This window comes from Syngnathus scovelli, chromosome 9 (genome assembly GCF_024217435.2).
Source record: "Syngnathus scovelli strain Florida chromosome 9, RoL_Ssco_1.2, whole genome shotgun sequence".
Taxonomy (NCBI): Eukaryota; Metazoa; Chordata; class Actinopteri; order Syngnathiformes; family Syngnathidae; genus Syngnathus; species Syngnathus scovelli.
Window position 1 is genome coordinate 4445001 of NC_090855.1, and position 23981 is coordinate 4468981.

At 38.8% G+C, this 23981-nt stretch overlaps 1 protein-coding gene and 1 long non-coding RNA gene across 5 annotated transcripts in view; both read right to left on the minus strand.

Moving 5' to 3' along the window:
- The window catches only part of LOC125975608 (uncharacterized), a 35987-nt gene extending 24914 nt beyond the window's left edge, over positions 1–11073 (minus strand). The window contains exon 1 of the long non-coding RNA XR_007483978.2: positions 10507–11073. This is a non-coding gene — a long non-coding RNA (uncharacterized lncRNA). The remainder of the gene's footprint in view (positions 1–10506) is intronic.
- Positions 11074–14941: 3868 nt separating this feature from the next.
- ptprub (protein tyrosine phosphatase receptor type Ub) overlaps positions 14942–23981 on the minus strand; it is a 118942-nt gene continuing 109902 nt past the window's right edge. For all 4 annotated transcript variants that reach the window (XM_049731172.2, XM_049731171.2, XM_049731170.2 and 1 more), the window contains 5 exons: positions 23075–23389; positions 20987–21112; positions 18526–18683; positions 17154–17289; positions 14942–17068 (listed from right to left, as the gene is read on the minus strand). In XM_049731172.2, coding sequence (XP_049587129.1) covers positions 17006–17068; positions 17154–17289; positions 18526–18683; positions 20987–21112; positions 23075–23389 — 798 coding nt within the window. In that variant the 3' untranslated portion in view covers positions 14942–17005. The remainder of the gene's footprint in view (positions 17069–17153; positions 17290–18525; positions 18684–20986; positions 21113–23074; positions 23390–23981) is intronic.

The following is a 23981-nucleotide window of genomic DNA, read 5'->3' on the forward strand; positions in this document are numbered from 1 at the left end:
AGTATATAATATCATAATTTATATTATATAATTATATAATATTATATAATAATAATAATATAATGGGAAAACATGTACATGTAATTTTTTCTGCCCATCACTATATGATACTGGCATAGATAGAAAAACTAAAATACAAATGAAATGGGTTCATCTCCTGTAGCGCATACTGATGATCTGCCACGACACTCCGGTTTGTGAATCATTGTTTTGAACTACTGTCAAAAGCTACAGAATTACGATTGGTGACCTTTCACACTTGCAGTCCAAGTACTCTTGGTTTGAACCACTGTGATTGTAGTCATTTATGATACGTCTCACAAGACTTTAAAAGGCCACTACTTGACAGCCAAATGGTGTGGAAATGCGAGCTGGAAGCATGTTCCCTCGGAATGGTGACATGTATGCATTCTGGGAGTCCAATCAAGCATGCTTCATGCTAAAATCCATATCGGAAATAATCGCTCTTTGGTGAATGCCAAAGACGTACGTATGCATGTGTGTGTATATTTTAGTCTTTTGAAGCATAAACATTCAAATCTAATAAAATTTCCAGAAATTGGTGTTATTATCTTTGGATGTTTGATAAGGTTTAATGGCATCTTTGTTGCCCTTTCTGGGTAACTTTAGTAGAAAAATAAAATTACTGGCTATTTCAGTGGTGAACTCCGACGACTGGTCTTCTGCCTTCATTCAAACAGAGGAGAATTTGTCTTTCAGGGTGAGACTGAATTATATTAGTAGGAAATGCTCCTTTTAGGCTGCTTCCATCCTATTATAGCTAAGACATGTGCAGTGCATTTGGAATAAGGTAAGGAAAATAAGTCTGGGTGAAAGCCAACCTCCGAATCACACATTTTCAGATGTTGTATTTTTTTCCATTTTTATTCTTCAGCTATGATTGACACACATTTGGTGCTTGAGTGATTTTGACAGCCATGTGTTTGCGTGCACACGTGATAATTAAAGTAGTTGGTTTGTTTAACTTGAACATGCAGGTGGTGTAATTGAGGTGAGGCCGTATAAACACATCGTAATGGTTCAGACCCTCAGGGCGCACTCAGCACCGAGGCAGAGATAGCCGCAGACCCTCGTAAAACAATGGCGGGAGAAAATTAGAATCGTATTATTGATGAGCTTTTCCCGGAATGTTTGCTCATTCAGTGTACAGATGGGCAGGATTTTTTATTTATTTTTTTATTTTTTTACAGGGATCGATAGATTTTCATCAGCTATATTGTTTGGGGAGGTAGGGAACACTTGAGTGTAACAAAAAAAATATATACGCATTATTGTTTTAAAATGTTTTAAAAGTGATGGCAAATTTTGTTTTTTGTGCAGAAATTATTTTTAGACTCCGTTCATTAAATATTAAAAAAAAAAATCTATCAAATTTTCACTATTTACGAGTTAGAGATCAGTAAATGTGGACTTGTTACAAGAAGTTAACAAAATAAATACAATTATAAGTAGGAATAATTAGAGGCATCAAGAGGCGCCGACTAGGCAGGGCAGCGACCGTCTCGGTGGACGACAGCTGAAAAAGTGTGATAAGAAAGTTGCCTGTGTGGAGAATTAGAAGCAGCATAATAAAGGAGCAATACAACTTATTTTTCTATCCAATTTTAGCACATATAAGTGCTCTCATTACTGTATTATGATGAATCTTAATATTAATGCCCAAGCTCACTTAAACAACGGCATTAGCATAAATACATTTTGGACAGATATTTGTACTGTACATACTTTATTTTACCATATTCCATTTTACCTCGCATAAAACTCATTTTAACATAGGCAAAACATCATGAGAGTGAATTTATTTAAGAGCACAGCTCTAATCTACCTGAGCCATTAGTGTTTTAACAGCGATCAAATTGATCTCACCCAACGTTCCATGCTGACCTCTTGGCTTTGGAATTCATCTCATATTCAAATTTATACACATCACGTTGCTCTTGACTGAATCTCTAATTCTCTGTAGGAGATATTTATGATATTACGATACTTTACTGATGAGTTTTAGCATAATTGTACAACATGGTAATCACCAATCCGACCATATAAATGTGCTAATAACATTTCGTCCATTGTAATGTTAATCAATCAATTAGAAGAAACTGCTTCATCACTGTTTTTAATTATTATTCCTAGTCGAAAATGATTAAACCTATAATCTTATAAAACTAGCCAGGATAGTGTCCGAATTTTTGTGAACTTCCTGCGAGTGTGTGTGATTCATCTTCAATGGCCTTATCTAAGATTTCCTCCCAAACATGTTTTCACAGCTCCCCTGCATGCATTGTGGCTGACATAAAAGAATCCAAAAATTACCTTGGATCTGTTCAGTGTCCCCAAAAAAACAACAACAAAAAAAATCAAAGCAAGTGAATGACTACAATCCATTTCTAGCACAGCACTATTGCTAAGAGACTTCCGTTTGTCAAGCACACAAGTGCAGTAAATGTTAGAGGCGGCGTGGGCGTCACCTCAAGCGTTTAAAGGTCACTCACTCAACTACAGTGATTTAACTTTGACAACTTGGATACTTAATAGAGAGAACTTGGAAGAAAGCAACACTGACTGGTATTTGAACATGTCAAGTGCATGAATGACGCGTCCGCTCCATGTCGTTGTGCGTCCGCTCTATGTCGTTGTGCGTCCCCCAATAGTGAGGAAAAATCAAGACGTAATCTTTCATTTAATATTTAGCGCAATATAATCAATGTTGTGTTGCAAGAAAGAAAAAAAAAACACTGATTAATTTTGCATGACACAAATATTGCTTTGCATTTTTTTAAAAAATATTAATTTCATTGACATGAATGACGAGTGTAACAATAAAATTGCGTCATGTCCCAGATAACAGTGGCTCTCTGACCCCTTGTTTGCAATTTTGATTAAATGTGGGGGAGCTGACGCACACTACCGCTGCAACAGATTGCATCCCAACTCAAAGTGACTTAATGAGGCGAGTGCATTTGGCATTTTTGCTCTCTGTACTGTGACGCTGCTTGTCAGGCTGCTATGTCCCTCTTGATATGCAATCATTTATTTGCTCACTGGCATGACCCCTATTATCTGAGTGACTTTCAAAGTAATTTTCTTTTCTTTTATGGAGAGAAAACTATACCTGTTATTTATGACTAATTATTAGTATCGGTAAGACAAAATATTAGTATCGGCGTCATACATCGTATCATAGTGATGCCTATTGAGTCAAGTATGTATCTTCTAAAATGGTAACTAACATCTGTCACCTTTCTATGACATCATTATGGTGCCCGATTTTTCAGGCATGAAAAAAACAAAACATCTTAATTTATAATGTGAGAAAGTGATGTTAGTGACTCAGCGTTTTCTAAAAATGCTGCTTCATTATTAGTTCCGGTTATGTTTGAATGCCACCATATGTTACCACGACGCGGGTGTTTACCTTTAGCCACCAGCAGACTGAAGACAGTGTGAAAACGATGCATAATAAGGGCTAAATTATTTCTCAGTCGCAGCAAAGGAGAATTCCCATATGGACTTGTCTGCGACTGAATTAAACACACAGATGTTTTAGCATCTGGCTCGTCTTTTTTGCTTAGGCGGAATACATCCGCCAATGACGACTGAGCATAATCGTAATTTTCGTAAATGTTGACTTTTGTGAAGATCTATAAGCAGACAGATGACAGCGAAAGACACAGCAACAAGTTTCACCGAAAACACCATTAACGTCCTGAAGAATAAACCTAGCAACATTTGACCCTGATGAAAACTTAGGTCCTGCTGGACCTCACAGGAAGATTTATTGGAAGCTCGGTGAGTGGGTGTATGATTCCTTCACACCTCTCTCCTGTGACAGTGATGTATGAGACTTGAGGAAGTGTCATGAGGGCAATGCGTGTTGAATCACATCACTTCTCCTCTTGCTGTCATGGAGCACAAACATCAGAGTGTGGCTCTATGTATACAAGACTATAGAACATAAAAACGCCATTTGAATCGGAGACAGAATCAACTACTGGTTTTCACATACCGTATTTTCCGCACTATAAGGTGCACCTAAAATCCTCCAATTTTCTCAAACGCCAACAGTGCGCCTTACAATCTGATGCGCCTTATATATGGACAAAGTTTTAAAATGGGCCATTCATTGAAGGTGCGCCTTATAATCCAGTGCGCCTTATAGTGCGGAAAATACAGGTTTGTACAGAGAAAAAGTACGGCAAAATCTTTTGACATCTGAAAACATGTTCTTATAAGTATCAAAATGTGACTTCTGCCTACACTAAATATGCATAATAATGTTCAGCTAATCATTTCCCCCTGGTTTAAAGAGCCTGAATAATAACAGCGCGCAGGTAAGAAATGCAAAAGCGGCATCAGAACGAGAACGCTCACTGTGACTAAACTGCAAATGGCTTTATAGAGTATCAACAGTGATGCAAGAGCAGCTGTGTAATTTCCTTCTCTGCAGTCATACTAATTTGCCTCCATCTGAAAAGAAAATAATAGAACATTCTGAGATTCAACCAATTTCTATCAGAACCTTCAAAAGGTGTTGCTCACATTTCTTTCACTTGAAAGGTGCATTCATGTTAAAGTTGCTTCTTACTAAAAGCTAATTTGCTTTCTTTTTATTAAACTTTCCATCAAGCACTGTGATAGTGGTTAGCATGTTTGCCCTGCAATCTGATAATCTGGGTTTGAACCATTGCTGGAGTTTTCCAGTTGTTTTGGTTTTATTAAAATAATGCTTGTTGGTTAACTGAAGACTAAATTGTCATTTGGTCAGTATGTATTTTTGATATGACCAATCCAGAATATGGCCGAAGTAATAAACCACAACTGCCCTTGATCCTAATTAAGACAAATTATATACACGGTAAATTAGCTGGACGGATTATTGATCATTTCCAAATGAAAACATCCTTTCCACCCCATCCACAAGTCCGGCTAATCATGAAAAACAATTCACTACAAATTGCACAAACAATCCAAGCCACATTGATGAAAACATAAAAGCTGCATAAATCACTTTGAGCAAGACACACTGAAATAAAAATGTAGTGAACGTGCTTGCCTTTGTCTTCCCGGAATCGATAAAGTGCTGAATGACCGGATCGTATTTCATATACGAACTCCACAACCTAACCCCATATAGAATTTAAAATTGATCTGGCACCTTGAATAATGTAGACACAGATAGTGTCCATCAATAAAGTAAAATATAAAATAAAACAGAAGACTCTTAATAGATTTTTTTTTCTCCAGTATTGATCAACTGCGAAAAATCTTTCCATTTTATACTGAATTAGAAAAAATTCTGATGACAGACGTCCAAACGATAATATGCAAAGAGAAAGACGCAAATATGTGTGGAAGCAAATATGAAAATATTCTGGCCTTGTGCTCCTAGAGAGCCACAGTTCACGTTTGTGGATAACAAAGTAGTCTATGTTGTTTGTTGCTGTGATTTACACTTCTTCTCAGAGCTTTCAATGCCGCGGCGGGATTATTATGGCTGCGTACACGCTGATAACCTTGTTTGCCACTGAATACACAAATGTACGCATTAGTCAGGTGGCTGTGCTCACCTTGTGACACCTGCTGCACACTCTCACGTTGGATCTTAAATGTCTAAATCTGCACGGGCGTCCTATTATGGCAAAAAGCTTTTGTGTTGCACAGTGTGATAGAATCTTTGCCGATTCAAAATGGCTGATTGACTCCGTGCATTTGTGTGCGTGTACCACAACAAGCGAAATAAAGTGCCTACCACTGCGTAATCATGTATTTCTGACATCCTAATGTTCTTTCTGGCACAACAACATAACATCAATAGTCAACGTGATTGGTTGTTATGAAGCTGAAGAACACCCGTATTGTAGTCCCTCCTGTGAAAGCCATTACGACGATTGCCCCAAATGCAAGCAGCGGGAGAGGGCCAGGACACCAGGCTTGAGATAAATCCCACTCATTTCCTGTGTTGACAGTCTGGGGCCGCTTCCTTGACTTGGTGAAATTAACGGTCCAGAACATTATTTTTCCCCACCCAACATGGCTTCATCAATCATTTTGTCGTGAGGCTTCATCACTTTCAAAAATGATGTGTCGCTGTTTTCTACAAAAAGGCAAAACAACCATTTTTAGGCCATCGAGGAAAGGAGTCGAGATAGTGAGGTGCAGTTCTGGGAGATAGTGGGGGGAAATAAATATTAAAAATGCCAAGCTTAAAGCTTCACTTGTGAGCCAGACTGATGAGTTCATGTGGCGACACTCGACAAAAGACTGTTACAAAAGATAACGTAACACGAAACTCTGATCTCACTTAAAAAAAATAAAGTAATAAAAGCTGAACCAGCTGGATGGGTTCATAATAAGAAGCCATGGGGAGAATCATTTCTCTCATTAACATTTCTTTGAAATACCAACAAAATTCGACAATCCAATTTTCAAGCTAGCAGTCGACCGACTTCTTTTTCACTCTAATGCGTTTGGGTCATTTTAGCATACTGAGACTAAACTTTATCCGGGGCTTTCCTAAATTTTCTTTCATGAAAACCAGCGGCTAGCTAAAGCGCAAAATGCTACTTAAATATAACAGCCCCGTACCTATTCGAGTGAGTGAACAGGCAATTTAGCTCCTGCTGTGTGGATGCTAGCAAATCACGCTCAACAGCTTAGCGCTCTATTTCCGTAAACCCCCAATTTGGAATTTACTGTTTACAATCTTAGTCCATTCAAAGAGAATGCTTTTGAATGTTTCAGCCCAGCAACGGCATCTCAAAGCAATTTCTACACCTCACATACAGGATTAGCGCTAACACAACCATTTGAAGACGAGCGTATCCGTATAAAGTTATCACAGTTAGCATGATCGAGAGGTGTAATATAACTGCGGGCTTGACTAGTCTCGCGTTAAATACAGACTTCCTTTGCCGAGCGGGAAATTGCAAGTGCCGGGGAACAGAAGCGAGTGACACCACGAGGGATGCTATGGGGAGAGGGAGCATGTAACGCACATCCTCCCCATTACACTTCCCTGCCGACGCTCTACCATCACAGAGCGGCAGGGAAAGTGGAAGGAAGGAAGGGGGAATGTGATTTGAGGGCATCAAGCAGCGGAACTGACAGAGACGGATTCACTGCGGCCCAAGCATGGAATTGCTTTTCCTTTCCTCTGGAACTGAGTTGGAAGTGCAAAGCTGCAACTGCAAACAATCTCTAAACAGCAGTTTTTACAAAGGCCTCCCCAAAAATGAAACCTCACAGGAAGATGGGGAAAAATACAACAACCAATTCAATTACAGATATTGATACTTTTTTAATTTTCCACTGTATGCCTTGAAAATAAATTCTCTCTTGTAATGGCGGGTGGGGGTCGCAGATGACAACACCCAGACTTTTAAAGAATGCGTTCCCATGTGTCAGCCCTTCACGTAACTCCCATGAAACTTCATCCATCACATTCCATGCCACCCAAAGCGGTACTATAAGATCTTATGAGATTTTCCAAGAAGCAGGTGGTCATAGCTATGAATTATAACACATGGTGAATTCCATACTGTGCAAGCTTTTATATGACAAACTGAATTATTAAAATAAAACATGATATACTTAGAGGGGGGGGGGGCATATTTGAAGTCTGAGGTAAAAAAAAAAAGTTTTGGGACAAATAAAGAAATGTGATTAAAATTTGCAATTGACCAGTGATATTCACAATTTGTTTACGTTCATCACATCACGACTCCCCTGAATTAACAGAACAGTCGGTACCGTATTTTCCGGACTATAAGGCACACCTAAGACCCTAAAATTTTCTCAAAAGCCGACAGTGTGCCTTATAGTCCGGTGCACCTTATATATGGACCAAATTCCGAAATTGAAACTGGCCCGAAGCATTGTGTCATGAAATCAATCATAAGTGACCCGCTGAAGATTATGAATCATGAATCAAAGACACTATGGATAATTATTTTGTGATTATAAAGTAATTTGTTGCGTCTGAAGTTGAAATAAAAAGATAAAATGGAGAATAATTTGATTTGGATTAAAAATCTGACATGATGCATTAATGGTGCGCCTTATAGTCCAGTGAGCCTTATATAAGGACAAAGTTTTAAAATAGGCCATTCATCGAAGGTGCGCCTTATAGTCCGGTGCGCCTTATAGTCTGGAAAATACGGTAAGTTCGTATGCATTCTGCCCTAGGTCTTCAAGCCTTTATTTCCAACTTTTCTCATCATATTGAAAATCTTCTTTGGCACTCGTGAGGATCTTTGTGAGACAAAAAAAAGCGTGGCTGCAATATCACATCAGCATCGTGATCTCTGCCCTGTCCGGAATCACAGAGAGACTTTCAGCCTGTCAAACAAAACTACTTTTTCCTAGAGCTCTGATGTGGACATGCATTCATGTGTGAAATAGAGCCCCCCCACCACACACACACACACACACACACACACACACACACACACACACACACAGCATTATCAGCATCGTGTGTACACCTCTGTTGTCAGACAGGATTCATTGAATTTGTGTTGTCTGTGTGCATTTCATTTAATAGTGAAGAAGCCCCATTGGTCAAAGCCGCTGAAGCCTGCCAAGGAGACCGAAATTGAAAGTGAAACAAACATCAATGATAAACTTGCGCCCAAGAATTCGACAGAAACGCACAGCAGATTGGCAATGAAGCCCCTTAAGACATCAATTTATTATAAGTAGATTTATCAAGAGAAGACAAGAAAAATATCACCGAGTGATATCGCAACTTCTATCCCAGCTGCAATTTACTCATCCCTGGTAATTACCCAGAAAAAAAAAACATGTCAAGTCCAATAAGATAAAATAAAAACACCGTTCAACATTGTTCACCATTTTGTCTCATTCCAGCAAATTAGCATCAAACACGGAGATAGATATGCCGCAGTGAAGCTGTAAAGAAAGCTACCTTTGAGTATTGCTTCAGAACAGACTCACTTCATTTTTCACAAGAAATATATGTGATATAATATCCCCAAGGTGCCAGGCTAGTTAATCCTCTTGGATATTTTCTGATTTCCACCCATCCACCATGTAGTAAATAATCTTTATCAGCATTTTTTTTTGAAGAATTTGGGGAGTTTGTAAAAAAAAGAAAATGTTTTGCAGTTCCCCCGAGATACCCTTGCCACCCCAATTAAAAACATCTGATAATTCACTATTTATACATTCAATATGAGATTTAATGACCTCGACAACAACTACAAAATTGGCATCAGAAAATATTAAAGGAGGATGAGAGTTGCAGACAACTAGCAAGTCATTAATGTAAATTAAAAACAATAAAGGGCCAAAGATTGATCCCTGTGATACCTCAAAGTGAATTATAAATGTGTTTTTTAAAACACCATTCAAATCCACAAATTGCTCCCTGGCAATTTCCTGAATTCCATATCTACTAAGTTTTGAAATGAGAATTTTATGGTTGACTTAGCTTAGCTCAAGAAAAACAACAAGGGGAATATTTTTTATCTAATGCAGATGAGATGTGGTTGATTAGTTTTAACAAAGCATGTTCAGTGAAGTGTTTCTTACAAACTAAAACCATATAACAAAAGTTAATGGCTGCCTTCAAGTAGCTCTGAAGTCTGCCCTTACATCATGTCCATTGCCCTGGCAAGTCTTCAATGGAAAAGCCACAGAGACAAATAAAGACAAATGGTTCTGTCTTCAGTGCAATTAGGTTCAAGTTTCTAAAAGACCAAACCGTGGCACAGCTCCTGCCTCTCCTAGGACAGGACTCATAAAGCTGCGGACCAATTTGAAACCAAGTTCCTCTCAAACCCACCAGACAAGATGATGAAAAAAAAAAGGACATGTACGGGTTTTCTGTGGAAATGTTTTGTGAAGAAAGTTGAGTTCAAAGTGTGATTTATGAAGAGTGGCGAAAGTGAGAACTTTTTACATGCGTGTTCGGAAACCATGCGAGCGGCAAACACATTGTCGCTGTCCAATTAAAAGGCAATATTTCCACTTTATGGTGCTTATAACTAACATAATTAGGCTTGTTGTGTCTCCTCCACAGCTTGTTTAAATAATGAAGCCAAGCAACCAAGTTTTTATAATATTATCGCTATTCGATTCTCACGAATTAGAGACGAGCAAAACCACAAAATGAGCTGAACCTCGGTTTGTTTTAATGAACCAAATATCAACAACTTTGTGTCATGATAACACTGAAGATAGAATTGGCAGTACAGATGTACTTTACATAAATTGACTAACTTCTTAAAAATCCTTAAAATCACACATTATTATATGACTATTTAACTTAATTTTTTTGTAGGAGATCATTTTTACGATTTATATCTGCAAAAAAATATTAGGGGGGTATATTTGGGAGATTTATATGGCACTGAATAAATCAAACATCCATGCAAACCATCAATACATCATGAAATATCATAAATACCATTCACTTATATTAAAATGCAAATGCACTGACACCAAAGCTAAAGAATGACTTACTTTTGGAGTCTTCTCTCTATCTTTCAAGCTCATTTTCCAGAATGTTTTTTTTTTTTGCAGGAGGTGAAGGTAGTTCCACATGTGTGGCCATCTTGAAAATGGAAGTTGGCCGAGTGTTGCATTGATACATCCAATAAAACACTGGGTAAAATAATTTGCATGTCCAAATACTAGCCAGTATTCATCTAAAAAAAAATATGCAGGTTTCAAATCCAGGTCCAGAAAGCAAACACCATGCTACATTTGGCTTTAGACACATGTGCTTATAATCAACAAGAAGGTAAAGAAGCAAACTCTCAGGGGGTGAGAGGTGGGAGGAGCTTGTTCACCTGTCGGCTCGGTTGATTGGAAGCAACTGACCTGGATTTGACCCCTCTTAATTTTTCTAAGCATTTTTTTTGCTCTTCAAATGACCAAAGCAGAATTAGTTCTTTGTGTCTCACACTTAAAACACACAGGAAGGAACAAAGCGTTTCTGAAGTGGTGAACAATGTCAAATGCGCTGGTAAAACTTCTAAAGGTAAAGCTGAGCTGGCTTGTGATAGTATTGGAAATTACGTAAAAAAAAAAAAAACTATGTGAGATTAACAAGAATTACCTGCAAATATAATTTTCTTAAATTTTTTTTACATTATTATTATTTATTTAAATCTTATTTTAGATTATGTAAATTCTGCAAATTAATAGGCCCGCTACATCACTGGCACATCAGTGAACATTATAAACATTAATGGTGGTTATTGGGGGATTTCTTTTTTTTTTTTTTTTTTAAATATTAACGTTTGAAAATATATGATGCTCAAGAGTAATGAACCACTACAAAGCAAAAAAAAAAATCTGTACAATAAACAGATTTGGTATAAAACGTTAAAGTGCTCACTGCAAAGGAGCTGTTACACATCAGGACACACTACGAAGACATGAGTGAGGTTTGGAGTCGGTCATGGCCAAGTGGCACCCAAGGACGTCCATTGTGGACTGAACTGTAGTACCCCCTTACAAACTCAGATGGTTTGATCCATTACACAACAGTCCTCCAGTAGCCATGTTCTCAAAACAGCTGGAGGACAAAGGGAAATCACAAGTGGAGGAGGAGAAGGGGTGAGTGAGGACACTTAGAAAGCCACCATGAAGAAGCCGGTCTGCTGATTGAAGGAGATAATCCAGTTATAGTTTATCTCGGGGGTGAGGAAAGTACAGCTAGTGGGCCATCAGATAAGTTCTGAAAATGTCTTGCTGAAATTCTGCATACTTTTGACAAATATGTAATTCTGATCACAATATTTTATGGTCCTCGTCTTTGGTGGAAAATAAATTCAAATATCCCGTGCTTGTTGATGTTTGTCAAGGCTCGCTATGAAATAAGATGGATGTTAGTCATTGCTACTAGCCTCCTTTTTCTGCTCTAAATAAAGTGAAGGATAAACCAGTCCCGGCGATAGCTGACCTTTTTTTGATAGGACCATTCTTCACATTGATGGCAGCAGAGTGACGCTTTATGACCGCAACCTACAAGTGGTTCATGTTGTCAAGCTCCCATCAAGAACATTTCCATGGAGGCCCTTGAGAACAGGAACAGGGTGGAATTTTCACATCATCCATGATTTTTAGTGACCGGAGCGAAGAGCTCCTCCGATGGTGGACGAGAAAAAAACATGGCGGACGGTTCCATCTGGCCAGCGCCGCTACTTGCCTCGCTCTGCTGACCACGATACGGGAGCCACCTGTTGTTTGACTGTCACATAGAGAGCAGCCGGACTGTTGGACAACATTTGATGTGTTTTCACACTGAAAACAACACAAATTGATTTATTTTCAGAGAACAGCAGTCTGTTGTGTACTAAGCGCTCATTCAGTGCTAAAACATAAACGGCTCAAGATGTTCACACCAAAGCATTTCAGAAAATTACTTTCTGCTGACAATAAAAAGAAAAAACTTATACTCGACTGCGTTGAATTTATTCATTGACCGTTTCAAATATTTATTATGTTTCTGCACTAAATGAAATGTTTGCTAGCTTACCCTCCACTCTTAGATCTTAGTTAATGTAGGACAGGACCTTTAAATGTACTTTGCTCGCATCATTTTGTGCAGCATCACTACATCTTATAAAAAGATTGTTTACTTGCACTCCAGTTATACATCCCAATGCTAATACGAAATAGTTTACACTGTAAATATAACAAATATTTGTATGTATTTCAGCACTCGTCCTTTCAGCATTATGCTAATTTTTTATTTATTGGTCAGCTTAAACATTTTGCAATAGTATCGCTTTTCTACACAAAGTCTCTTCAGCTATATTTTTCAACAAGTCATCGTCAGTTCCAAAGTTTGGTCCTATCTCGCCAACTTTAGCAACGCCAGCTGGCACCGCTAGCTCTCGGCCCTCGCTGCCATTTTGAAGACGTGTCTCATGAGAGTGTGCATAGCTTGAAAACTCAGCAGGGAAGCCAACAACGATCGACATCCATCTCGCCCCGGACGAGGAATTATAAGAACACGAGCTCGGAAGAGGAATGACAAAGCTCAGCTGGATCTCAGCCCGCTGATAACTTAACTCGCTCGGGACAATTTGTTACACCGTCGGAATTAAATGATAAGATTCCAATTACTTGCTAATTTAAACCAAGGGGCAAGGATGAGCGGTTAAGGATGATGGAACACGTTGCAAAGGATTTCATGACCTAATAGTTTTCTTCAGGTGGAATGGAGAAATGGAGAAAAATCTCGCCGACATTAAATAGATAAAAGTTTTCAGCGAGGTCAGATTGAATCAATCACGTAGTGTATTTGCAGGTAAAATGTCATGTGAAGGGCACATGCATATAAAGCCACCTGACCTGCACTGTCTCGGAGCTGACACTGGGTGGTCTAGTCCTCTAATTAATCGGTCTTGTCTCCCCACTAAAGACTGGATCAGGTTGTCAGGAGTGCTGCATTATTCAACACTGCGGTGGCTGAGAGAAAGACGAAGCCTCTGGACTGGTGTCACCTTTCGCTAAAAAGATAGCGAGGGAGAGAAGAATGAATGGAATTGTAGATGAGAGGTTGGAACAGGGGACAATGCTGACTTATGTCAACATAATTGTATTTATTTGTCCTTTATTAATATTGTTAGATTCCTCCCTAAATCACATCAGTTGATTTAAGACGTGATAAATAGACGGGTGGTAATGTTTTTTTTTTTTTTCTGGGGATAGACTGTTCCATTGTGAGCACTCAATCCAATCGCTTTTCACGGCTTATCCTGTTCAGTCACGCATGAGGTGGAAATGTCACACGGCATATAGAGACTCACATTTACAACTACTGTTGCTAAGTGGGATTGATCTGATGTTATGAAAAATATCACTGTATTAAAATTACAGCTTCAAAAATGTTTGGGTACCGTATTTTCTGCACTATAAGGCGCGCCGGATTATAAGGCGCACCTTTAATGAATGGTCCATTTTAAAACTTTGTCCATATATCAGATATATACATTTGGCCCGCGGGCCGGACTTTGGACACGCCTGCTGTAGTGGCTCAATATTGGTCCATATATAAGGCGCACCTGATTATAGGGCGGTTTTTGAGAAAATTGGAGGTTTTTAGGTGCGCCTTATAGTGCGGAAAATACGGTAAATAAATTCCCATTGAGTATAATGATATGTTTTGATTAGACATGAAGAGGTTGGGCTGATGGGACTTCTGTTGGTTCTTCTGGGCCTGCCCACTGTTTGGCTTAGAAGTGTTACTCTGGTGGATTTTCTGGGATCTGGATTTTCGGTGTTGGATTCCCAGTAATTCCTTGGCTTCTGTGTCCTTGGGGTTTGCTTATCTTGGGGCGGGGATAGGATGGTCACCTTGCTACACTGGTAGGAGGCAGATTATATGATCCAAGTCCAATACATCAGCAACCTGATCTTTAACTTTTGGACAAACCCAGAATTGACGCTGCTGCTCGGTGTTTATTGCCACATCTGCTCCATTTATAGATCTGAGGGCTCTTATGTTTTCGAGTGGCAGCAGATGCTTTTACTATTCTATAAATCAGTCTGCTGCTCAAAAGGGTTTCATTTTCTTTTCTGTCTAGTTTTGCTTGGTATATCACACCTGCTCTGGGATAATGAGATCAGAAAATTTAATTGAAAAGAGGGCAAGGGATGAGTCACCACACACTCGCATGAGCAGAAATAAAAATTGTAAAAACGCATGTCTTAATAAAAATATAGGTACAGGTTAAAGTACAAAGAAGCAAATTGATTCTTACCCTGATGAAAATTGCCCGCATTCACATTTGGCCGAAGTGAAAATTGGAAGATTAAAAAAAATGGAGATCAAATAGTGGCGCTTCAAGAAAGAAGTAACATGGAGGGTCGAAAACTAACAGCAAGAAGGATGTCCTGTTCTTTCTTGTTTTTGTTTTTAAATTGAATCGACAACAAGCTCTTCTTCCGCCATCTTGTTCTTTTATTGTTAAACTTCCTTCTCCATACCTCTATGTAAATACACACTTTTCTTCACAAACACAACGCTCAGAAACACAGTAGTCATGTATCATTGGTTCCTACAAGAAAACAAGTGAAGTCAACGGAACCAACATGGCAGTCGGAGCGCAGTCATTATTAAAAGCTTTGGAATGACAAAAAGTACATTTCACTCACATGGTGGGAGGAGCTGCTGAAAAGCACAGCGGGGGGGTGTTTGAGCATCTTTTTAGGAAAATGTGTCCAACATGCTGCACTCAAACGGACGTGGTTGTTAAAAGCGCAAATTAACGACGAAAAATGTCATTTACAAGACATTCAATTTGATGGTTATGGAGTAGTCACAAATGGGCAGACATAGTTTACTATTCACAAAGTATTCACAATGTACAGTATTTGTATATACACATTCCGTCCAAACGCCACCACAAAAAAATATTCAGGCACTTGCTGCTTTAATCCAGTGATTGTTTTGATCACTGGCTAAACAGTAGCTACCTCATTCCCCTTTCGAAATCATTCCGTACGCACATTTTTTTTTTTTTTTAAGAGCAGCTGCAAAATGTCCACCTGGCTTCCATTTGTCAGCTTTCTGTGGCTTTCAGGGGTCTATTAGGGCATGTCCAGGAAAAAGCTGCTCTTTATACTGTTTGGGGAGATATGCTAGCTAGAGCATTTTAAAGGCTGATGATGGATGATAATGGCTGCTCACAGATAACATTTTCCTGCCTTTGGAGAAAAATACCAGGAAAATGGAAAATAATTCCCTCGTGGTGCATTTATGTTTGTTAAAAATATATTTCAGACATGTACAGTGACTTTTCCACTGCGCTATCGGCAATTGTATAAAATTACTAGGAATGCAAGAGGCCTAAATGTGTTGTTGCAATTTTTATTTTATCCGGTGACCACAAAATTGGCTGTGTTTTTTTGTATAAATGTTTTTCTTTTGGATATTTTACAGTGCTTAAAAATGAACTTCAGACACCCTTGCTAGTACTTCCGCAGTGTTAGCATTTCTCAAAACAGTTTTACTACGCTGTGGCATCAATCTGTTTTTCATTTTAGCACCGAATTAAAAAAAAAAAAAAAAAAATTATTAAGCACTACAGAAACTTTTCAAGTTGTTGCAATATGTACGGTAACAACGTTAAGGATGCTAAATGTCGGCGTCGATCTTAGCAATTCGAGGAAACTCGAGAGTCATTTTAAGCGAGAGTGAATGGTAATAACTCTTAATGCCATAATTCAACTCAATCCAGAAGCCTCATAAATGCTAGCGCACATAATTTCATCCAACTGCTACAATTGGCGAAAGCACTTTTTATACTCCTCTTTCTTTCCAAATGGTTGCGAGATACAATCACAGAGTGAAGTACATACTGAATGATTATCTATCAAGATAAAGCAGGAAAAAGAAAATCAGAAGAATGTTCAAGTCAGTCGTAGGGTTTGGCACTGCAACAGTAAAGAGTTCAAGGAAAAGATCAACTGTGTGGCCAACACACGACGGAAAAAAATAGAAGACTGGAAAATCTCTTGGCCGGTTTGTCGAAACTTATCGTGTGTTATTGTCAGAGAATAAGGCCGTTTATGGTATGCTAGTTAATGCCAAAAGCACAATGAACTGCTCTTGGAGGGAAAAGAAAAATGTCCATATAGAGATAACGCTTTTTTAACTCAAACAATGAACCACGGCCAAGGTGACCCGACTTCACAAACAACACGGGTCAATTTTGTCATTCATAGTAGATTTTTTTTTTTTCTTCTTTTTTTTTTTGGGCTACAGAAAGCCTTGGCACAACAGAGCTTCAGTACAGCGGCGAAAGCACAATTTTTTTTTTAAAAAAGATAAAACGTCACCACAAGAAGAAAAATCACAGCTGTACATTAAAGGTTAAAATTTTGAATCACATTTTTTTTTTTGTCATTCAGTTCTTTCAATAGCAGGTTCAAGCAGTGACGTAGAAGCTCCTCCGGGCGACCTTAAATCAAACATGCGGGATACTTGTTCTGCATGTAGTTGCTATCTCCCTTCAAAGCAGTCCAAGTACTCCAGAATGAGGTCATAGCAGAATCGATACTGGTCCTGAGAAAAAAAAAAAAAAATCCAAATCATTCCTCAAGTGACACAACAGTGAAACGCCCTAACTGCTTTATTTACAAACGCTCACCAGCGATTCCACCATGTTGGGTTTACAGTTGCGAAGTGTCTTGACGGCGTAGAAGATGTCCACCATGTTCTGGTACTGGATCATCTCCAGGAGAATGTTGCAGGCACAGAAAGATCCGCTGCGACCGCCACCATTACTGGGGAGGAGAGGAGAGACCACATGGAAATTGTTCCAAAAGACAAAGCAACTGTCCCTTTTCCACAGCTTGGTTTTATATAATCTACTCGACTTGATTTGAAAAAAAGGGGACAAAAAAAAAAAGAAATCTCGTCTTACACTTTAACTGGTTAAAAAAAACATACTACACATGCTTTGCCATTTTGTTTATTGAAATAAATTTGCATCACTGAATGTATCCAGTTTTAATGTTGTGTTGTCTTGAAACACAAAGAATATGAATATGAATTAGTACGAAGAATAACTATGAATAATTAATATACAGAGTACCCGGGACTGACTATAAATTTGAAAGCATGTCATGTATATATATTTACAAGCACGCCATGTCGAAATCAAGCTTTCTTAACATGTTGTATGATTTTATTATAATTTGGATTATATTACTATTATTAATTATTTTTTTTACACCTTATTGTTATTTTTTAATATTTATCTATTTATTTATTTATTTATTTTACACAAAAATTGGCTCTATTTTGCCTTATTTACTGTTTGGGAGAAATCAAACACAAGTTCATGGGGGTCGAACAAACACCCCATTTAATTTACCAAATATGGATACCATAGATAAAGAGCTAATAGGAAAGACAAAATATAATTTATCACATGACCCTCTTTAAAAGAGACTACCAGACAGTGCAGTCTGGATGCACTAATAGAAAATTCGGTAAAAGCTGTTTCGGGGAAAATAAAGAAATAAAAGTGCATCCTGGCATTTCCTCCAACCTATTGCTCTGGTCATCACAAAGTTAACACTGTATCAATAAAGTACTAAAGGACAATCTACTTGCACTCTCCTGAGGCCAACGCAGCAGAGGTAGCAAAAGTAGCCGGCGCAACCAATAAAAGCAATTGGGAGGGTAATCAATTGTTGTCAGTGCCGTGGCAGTCCTGGATTTGCTGTAGTGAGAAGCATCACATTTTTTATTAAGTCATAATTGATTTGATCTCCATAATCTCTTCCCCCGTTGTCGTGCGTAATTCCGTGTGACACCGTTGAGTGATGCGCTTTCGGGAGGGGGATGAACGTGTCATGTGTTGGCAATGCCCTGGATGGACCATTCATATTCATTAAGCGGCGTGTTGTGGGGGGGGAGGGGGGGAGTGCATACCAAACAATGCAATTCGATTCAAAATAACAACATTAGCAATGTTGATTCTCGGAGTAGCTCGTCGTTGGTGGATTACTCACAGGCAGTGGACCACGGTGCGGCCTTCTCCACACTCTCTTTGCCACTTGTGCACTTGAGCCAGCAGGTTGAGGAACGCCTTCTTGGAGTCGGGAACGTCCCGATATGGCGACCAGCGAAGGAATTGGAACTGACACACCACCAGCTGGCCCTCTTGCAGCTAGAAGATGAGAAAGGAAAGGAGAAGCGTGAGGAGTGGATGGGTTAGGGTGCGGCGAGGTTCTGCCAATAGGGATTGACTGACGTTTTAGCAATTTTTTTTAAACAATTAAGAGTTTTTGTGTTGTACAGCAGGCAACAAATCAAAATGTTCTTTTTTACTTCACAGAAAAAACAAATTGGACTGGAAAATTGAAGTTTTACATTCGGTAAACCGATCAATTGAAGTATACGCCAACGTTATCATAGTTAATGAAAACAAATGGAAAAAAAAACTAAAATTGAAAAAACATTTAATGAAACAGTTAATGAAATTTTATACATTTTTTTAAATTATTTTTAAAAATAAATATATATTTTTAAATGTTATATATATATATGTATATATTTGTTGTAGTTTACTTTCTTGCCATTGACAACAACACTCAACAAATTCTTTATATATTTATAAAAAATAAAACTAATACTAAATTGAATAAAAATTAAACTAAAAACAGGATATTTAAGAAAATAAAAAAGTATAAAAAAATTAAACTACCTGCTCCAAAGACATAAGAAAATGTATTCAATTTAAAAAAAGTCAACAAAAATTAACTACTGTATAATTAAAAAGTCACAATTTAATCCTGCTGCATGCTTAACGTAAAAGAGGACAAATTTTACCCTAAGTCAAACCGGTAAAGGATATTATTTTCCGCTTAATTGCTCGTTTGCGATATTATTGCAAGTCACACTGCAATCCCTTTGCCAACCAACCAAAGGATTTCTTTTGGCTCTGGTATTTACAGCTGCATCAGTGTTTTATTTTTTGTCGTTTACTAGTTTTGTTTGAGCGCTCCCCAGGCTGCCTGCTGGCATTCTCAGCTGTGCTCAGTCAGCACAGTGACTGGGAGATATATGAGTCTGCAGTAGCAAGTGGCACAACAACTGTAAATGTGTGTGCGGTGTGCACATGTGTGTGTGTGAGACAGAAGGAGGTCTCAGTGTGTTCATAACCTTGCCCTCAAGACTCTCACCTAACACTTAAGGAGCAGTTGAGAACTGTAAGTCATGCAAATTGGCTTTGCAAAGGCATCAATGACACAGGGAGGAATTGCTTTACAGCCCTCACACTGGGCTGTTTTTCTTCTACTTATATGCTTCTCTCAAAGCTGCACGTGCTTACGGTGCATTTCCTCCATACTGTGCTCATCATGCTTGCAAAATTCTTCCAGTCCCTCCTGTCTCCACTAAAAGGCCTCCCCCCCCCTTGAAGTCCATGAGTGGGACGCAAGTACCATGGCAAGAGAGGGTCAAACCAAGGGTAGATGATAGAGAAGGTGAGGGTGGCAATCAAGACAGGATGTCGTGGGCACGGCATGTAGCACCGCTTGCAAAAAAGCTGGCCGGGTGGACCACCTTGCATGCAGATTGCCTTTTGTAATTGCTTGACAGGGAGCAGAATTCATGCATGTGTTTATGCAGATTTCTGTGTCTAAAACACAACCTGCATCAACATAATGAAAGGGGTGAAAATTTTGGTTTGGGGAGAGAAGAGCAAATCCAACACGTTCCCTTAAAGTCCATTTTTAAATTAAAAATCAATAAATAAAAAAATAAAATAAAAAAATTCTCTATATATTATAAAATTAATAATTCTAATTAATCATTTATATGTATATATATATATATATAAATTATTCATTATAATATAATATAACACATTCCCTTAAAGACCATTTTTAAATTAAAAATCAATATATAAAAAAATAAAATCAAAAAATTCTATATATATATATTATAAATTAATAATTATAATAATTTATATATATATACATATATAATTTTTATATACACTCACACAAAAGAAAGATGTGAAGCCTGAATTTGCATGTTGGAAAGTTGCCAAGCACTTTTATAATACAGTCTATGAATAACCTCACAGAAATTTGTGGGATGTATTTTCAAAATGAATTTATAGAAGTTGAGAGATGCTGTTGAGTAAGCCCCTGAAATCAAGATAAGATGAAAAGACCAATGCTGTAAAAATCCACCATCAAGTTTTGCATTCACACTAACACACCCACACATTTGCACACACACACACGCACGCAAAGTTGTTGTATAGAAATTCAAATCATTCCCCTCAGACTGGAGCTTTTTTCTTCTTCTCAGACATGCCGACAATGCTTTGACTTTGAGATGACTCACATATGGTCCACAGCTCATGCATTTATAATAAGGTTAGAATAATAAGCTATCACATGCGAGTGGAGCAACATGACAAATGCATACGTTTCTTTTTAAAACCCCGATGATGCTCACCCTTGTGACGTTCTTGACCCGAAAGAGGCGAGTAATGACATCTTCATCGGCTGACATGGAGAGAAACTCCACCTCCATGGGTCCATATTGCTGTAGACCAGGTTCGGGCCAGTACTGGACACATGGCTACAAGTGGGACAAATTATAGAACAAGGGGTGGTTTAATCAGAAATGCAGTTTTGAAGCTTTTTAGGTACAAAGCAGCTCGCTAGGCAACTGTTCACAAATGCAAATATATAATTAGGTTGGGGGCTGCTGTGCTTCCATTCATTTTAAATGAAAGGAGGCACTTTGATTGGTCGGCTGTGATCACTCCCACAGCGGCGCAGCCTTCCCTTTGGCATCAGTGGAAGTTAGTGGAATTGATGAAGCTCATACAAAGAGAACAGTGAGACTATTCTAAATAAAAATATGTGCCTTACCAGAAAATTGGGGAACTAAAGAACTAAGGAAGTTTTTAAAAGTGTGAGCTAATAAAATGTCCAATGTCCAATGTCTAATAAAAAGAGAAATAAAGTGTGAGTGCATGCAAGCAAACAGTCCTGACGGTGACAGTAAAGATGTTTTACACTCTCGGGAATGCTATAACTTCAATAAGTCATGAGAGTGAAAAAGAAGTCGAATTTAGGCGATTAAAGTTAAGACGTATAAAAGAGACCATTAAAAAAACATCAGCCTTTCAATTAACGAATATTTTCTCCTCATTGGGAAAAAGTGACTGAGACTGGATAGCATGTCAAAACAAACAAATCAAGCTGGTTCCACTTGGTAATTTGATCAATCGGAATATCTCAAATAGATATTTAAAATATTAATCATCTAGACTATTCTGAAGAAAATAGAAATGTATAATCGCAGCAGCTCACAATGCGCTTCAGAAAAAAGTCTGGTTTTGAGAAAAAAAGTTTCACCATTGCGTCACTTGCGGTGGATTTGAAACTTACTGTATCTTTTGTGAAATCACTGACTTTTCTGACTCGGCTCTCATTATAAGATTCACACAATGTGGAAGGGCGTTTTTGACACTCGAATTTTTGCTTTATGCCGTTGCATTTAAAGCTAGCCCATCTTTCACAAGGGTTATAGGAGCCCCTGGAACAACAGGAGGTGCCCAGACACAGCAGGCTGGTGTTAATAATAGCAGAGAAGAAGAATGAGTTGGGGAGCTGTAATGTTCTTTATGAGATTGCAAGCAAGGCAGAGAACTCCAATCCCTCAAATTAACTCCCCAACAGCGCTCATAACAGAGTATCGTGATTAAAGTTGCCAAAAAAGGGGCAACGACTCGATTTTCACAAAAAGAAACAAATAGATTTTAAACAGGGAGGTGATAAAAATGGAAATATTTCAACCTACTCAACATGTTGCATGTATTGAACATGTTTTAAACATTTCCACTGCCTCGGTGCAATTTTGACCAAGATGAATGATTTAGCGTGAGCCCGCGACACAATGAAACATGTTTTTTTAAATTTGTACTGAGCCGAGTTTGATTATGCCAAAGTTATAAGTGTTTCATTTGTAAATGCAATCTTACGCGAGAAGCAAAGCGGTGTCTATTTTCAAGCGCCATGCGTTTCATTATCCGGTACATTTTCAATATTTTTCTTAACCTTTTTCATCTTGATCACGACTGAGATTTCCTTCTCTGTTGTCGGGACGACATGAAACACAATTAAAATCTAACAGGCGCTAGTGCAGAGGAGGAGGAAGAGGGAGGAGGAGGGAGAAGACATGCAACATGAGCCGAGATTGAAAAAGTGGGGCGCCAACAAAAAGAAGCCTGAGATGGGGCTGGAGGGTAGTAAAAGCCTATTCTCCGGAGATGGAACTTGAGGAGGGGGAAGAAAAAAAGTGGGCCGGGTGTTATCTAGTCGTTCCTTGAGATCAATGTGGTCAGGGATCAAAGCTAGACAAAATGGCATGAAGGAACTAATCCCGGGCACAGTGAGACACAGATGGAACGATGGCAGAGGACGGCGCGGAAAAGAAGTTCCGACTGATAGAAAAACTACGGTGTCACCTGTGAGACACATTTATCAACCGAGTTCATAGGAGGAAAAACAACGGACGACTCTTTGACCTCACCCAGGCTGAGTTGGACTGATTCAGTTGGTTGAGCATGACCACGGCCGTGCAACCGTAGTCGAAGACCAGCCTCCAGAAGTCGGCCGTGGTGCCCGGCAAAGGGTGCGGGGTCACGATAAAGGCAGCTTGCTGGTGGAAGCTGTCGGCCAGAGCGGCGTTAATGTAATTGTTGCTCTCCCCTTCCGTCGTCACCAGGAAGGCCAGGGCGCGATCGGGTGGCAGAACGTCCATGCTGCGGTTCTTTTCTCGGTTTCGGGGCAACAGGGCGATGCTGCACTCCTCCACATCCAAGTGTGGAGTCACAGAGTTTAGTGTCTGGAGAAAGAAAAGGTCAAATAAAGAGATATTACGTTAGCTTTCTTTTAACTACATTAGCGCTAATGCTAGCTATCCGCAACGTATCATGAGCAGTCTCCAAACTAACAAAAACAAAGTCCACCATATTTACTTGGCAAAGGCTCCGCATCAATCATACAACTTAAATTCGGCACAAATCCGAAAGTTTCGTGTCTGGAGAAGGAACCAAATTACCGCAACTGCTAGCAAATGCTAGCCATCCGCAACTTATCATGAAAATCCTCCAAGCTATCAAAAAAAATACCCAACAAAGTCCATCATCTTTACTTGGCAAAGGCTCCGCATCAATCATACAACTTAGATTTGGCTCAAATCAGAAAGCAAATATCTTTTTCGTAGGCAGGGAAGCTTCCAAACAACAGTGGCAGTCGGATAAGACGGCAGCATCAATGCAAGGCATGTTTATAATTACAGAGTCTCACTGGTCGCACATGTGGCTAATCCCCAACATACATGCTTTATAATTCTTACGTAGAACATAAGGGATAAAACCGCATGAAATTAAAGGAAACGCACGAGCCTCCCCAGTTTTCACTTTGAAATGCTAAAC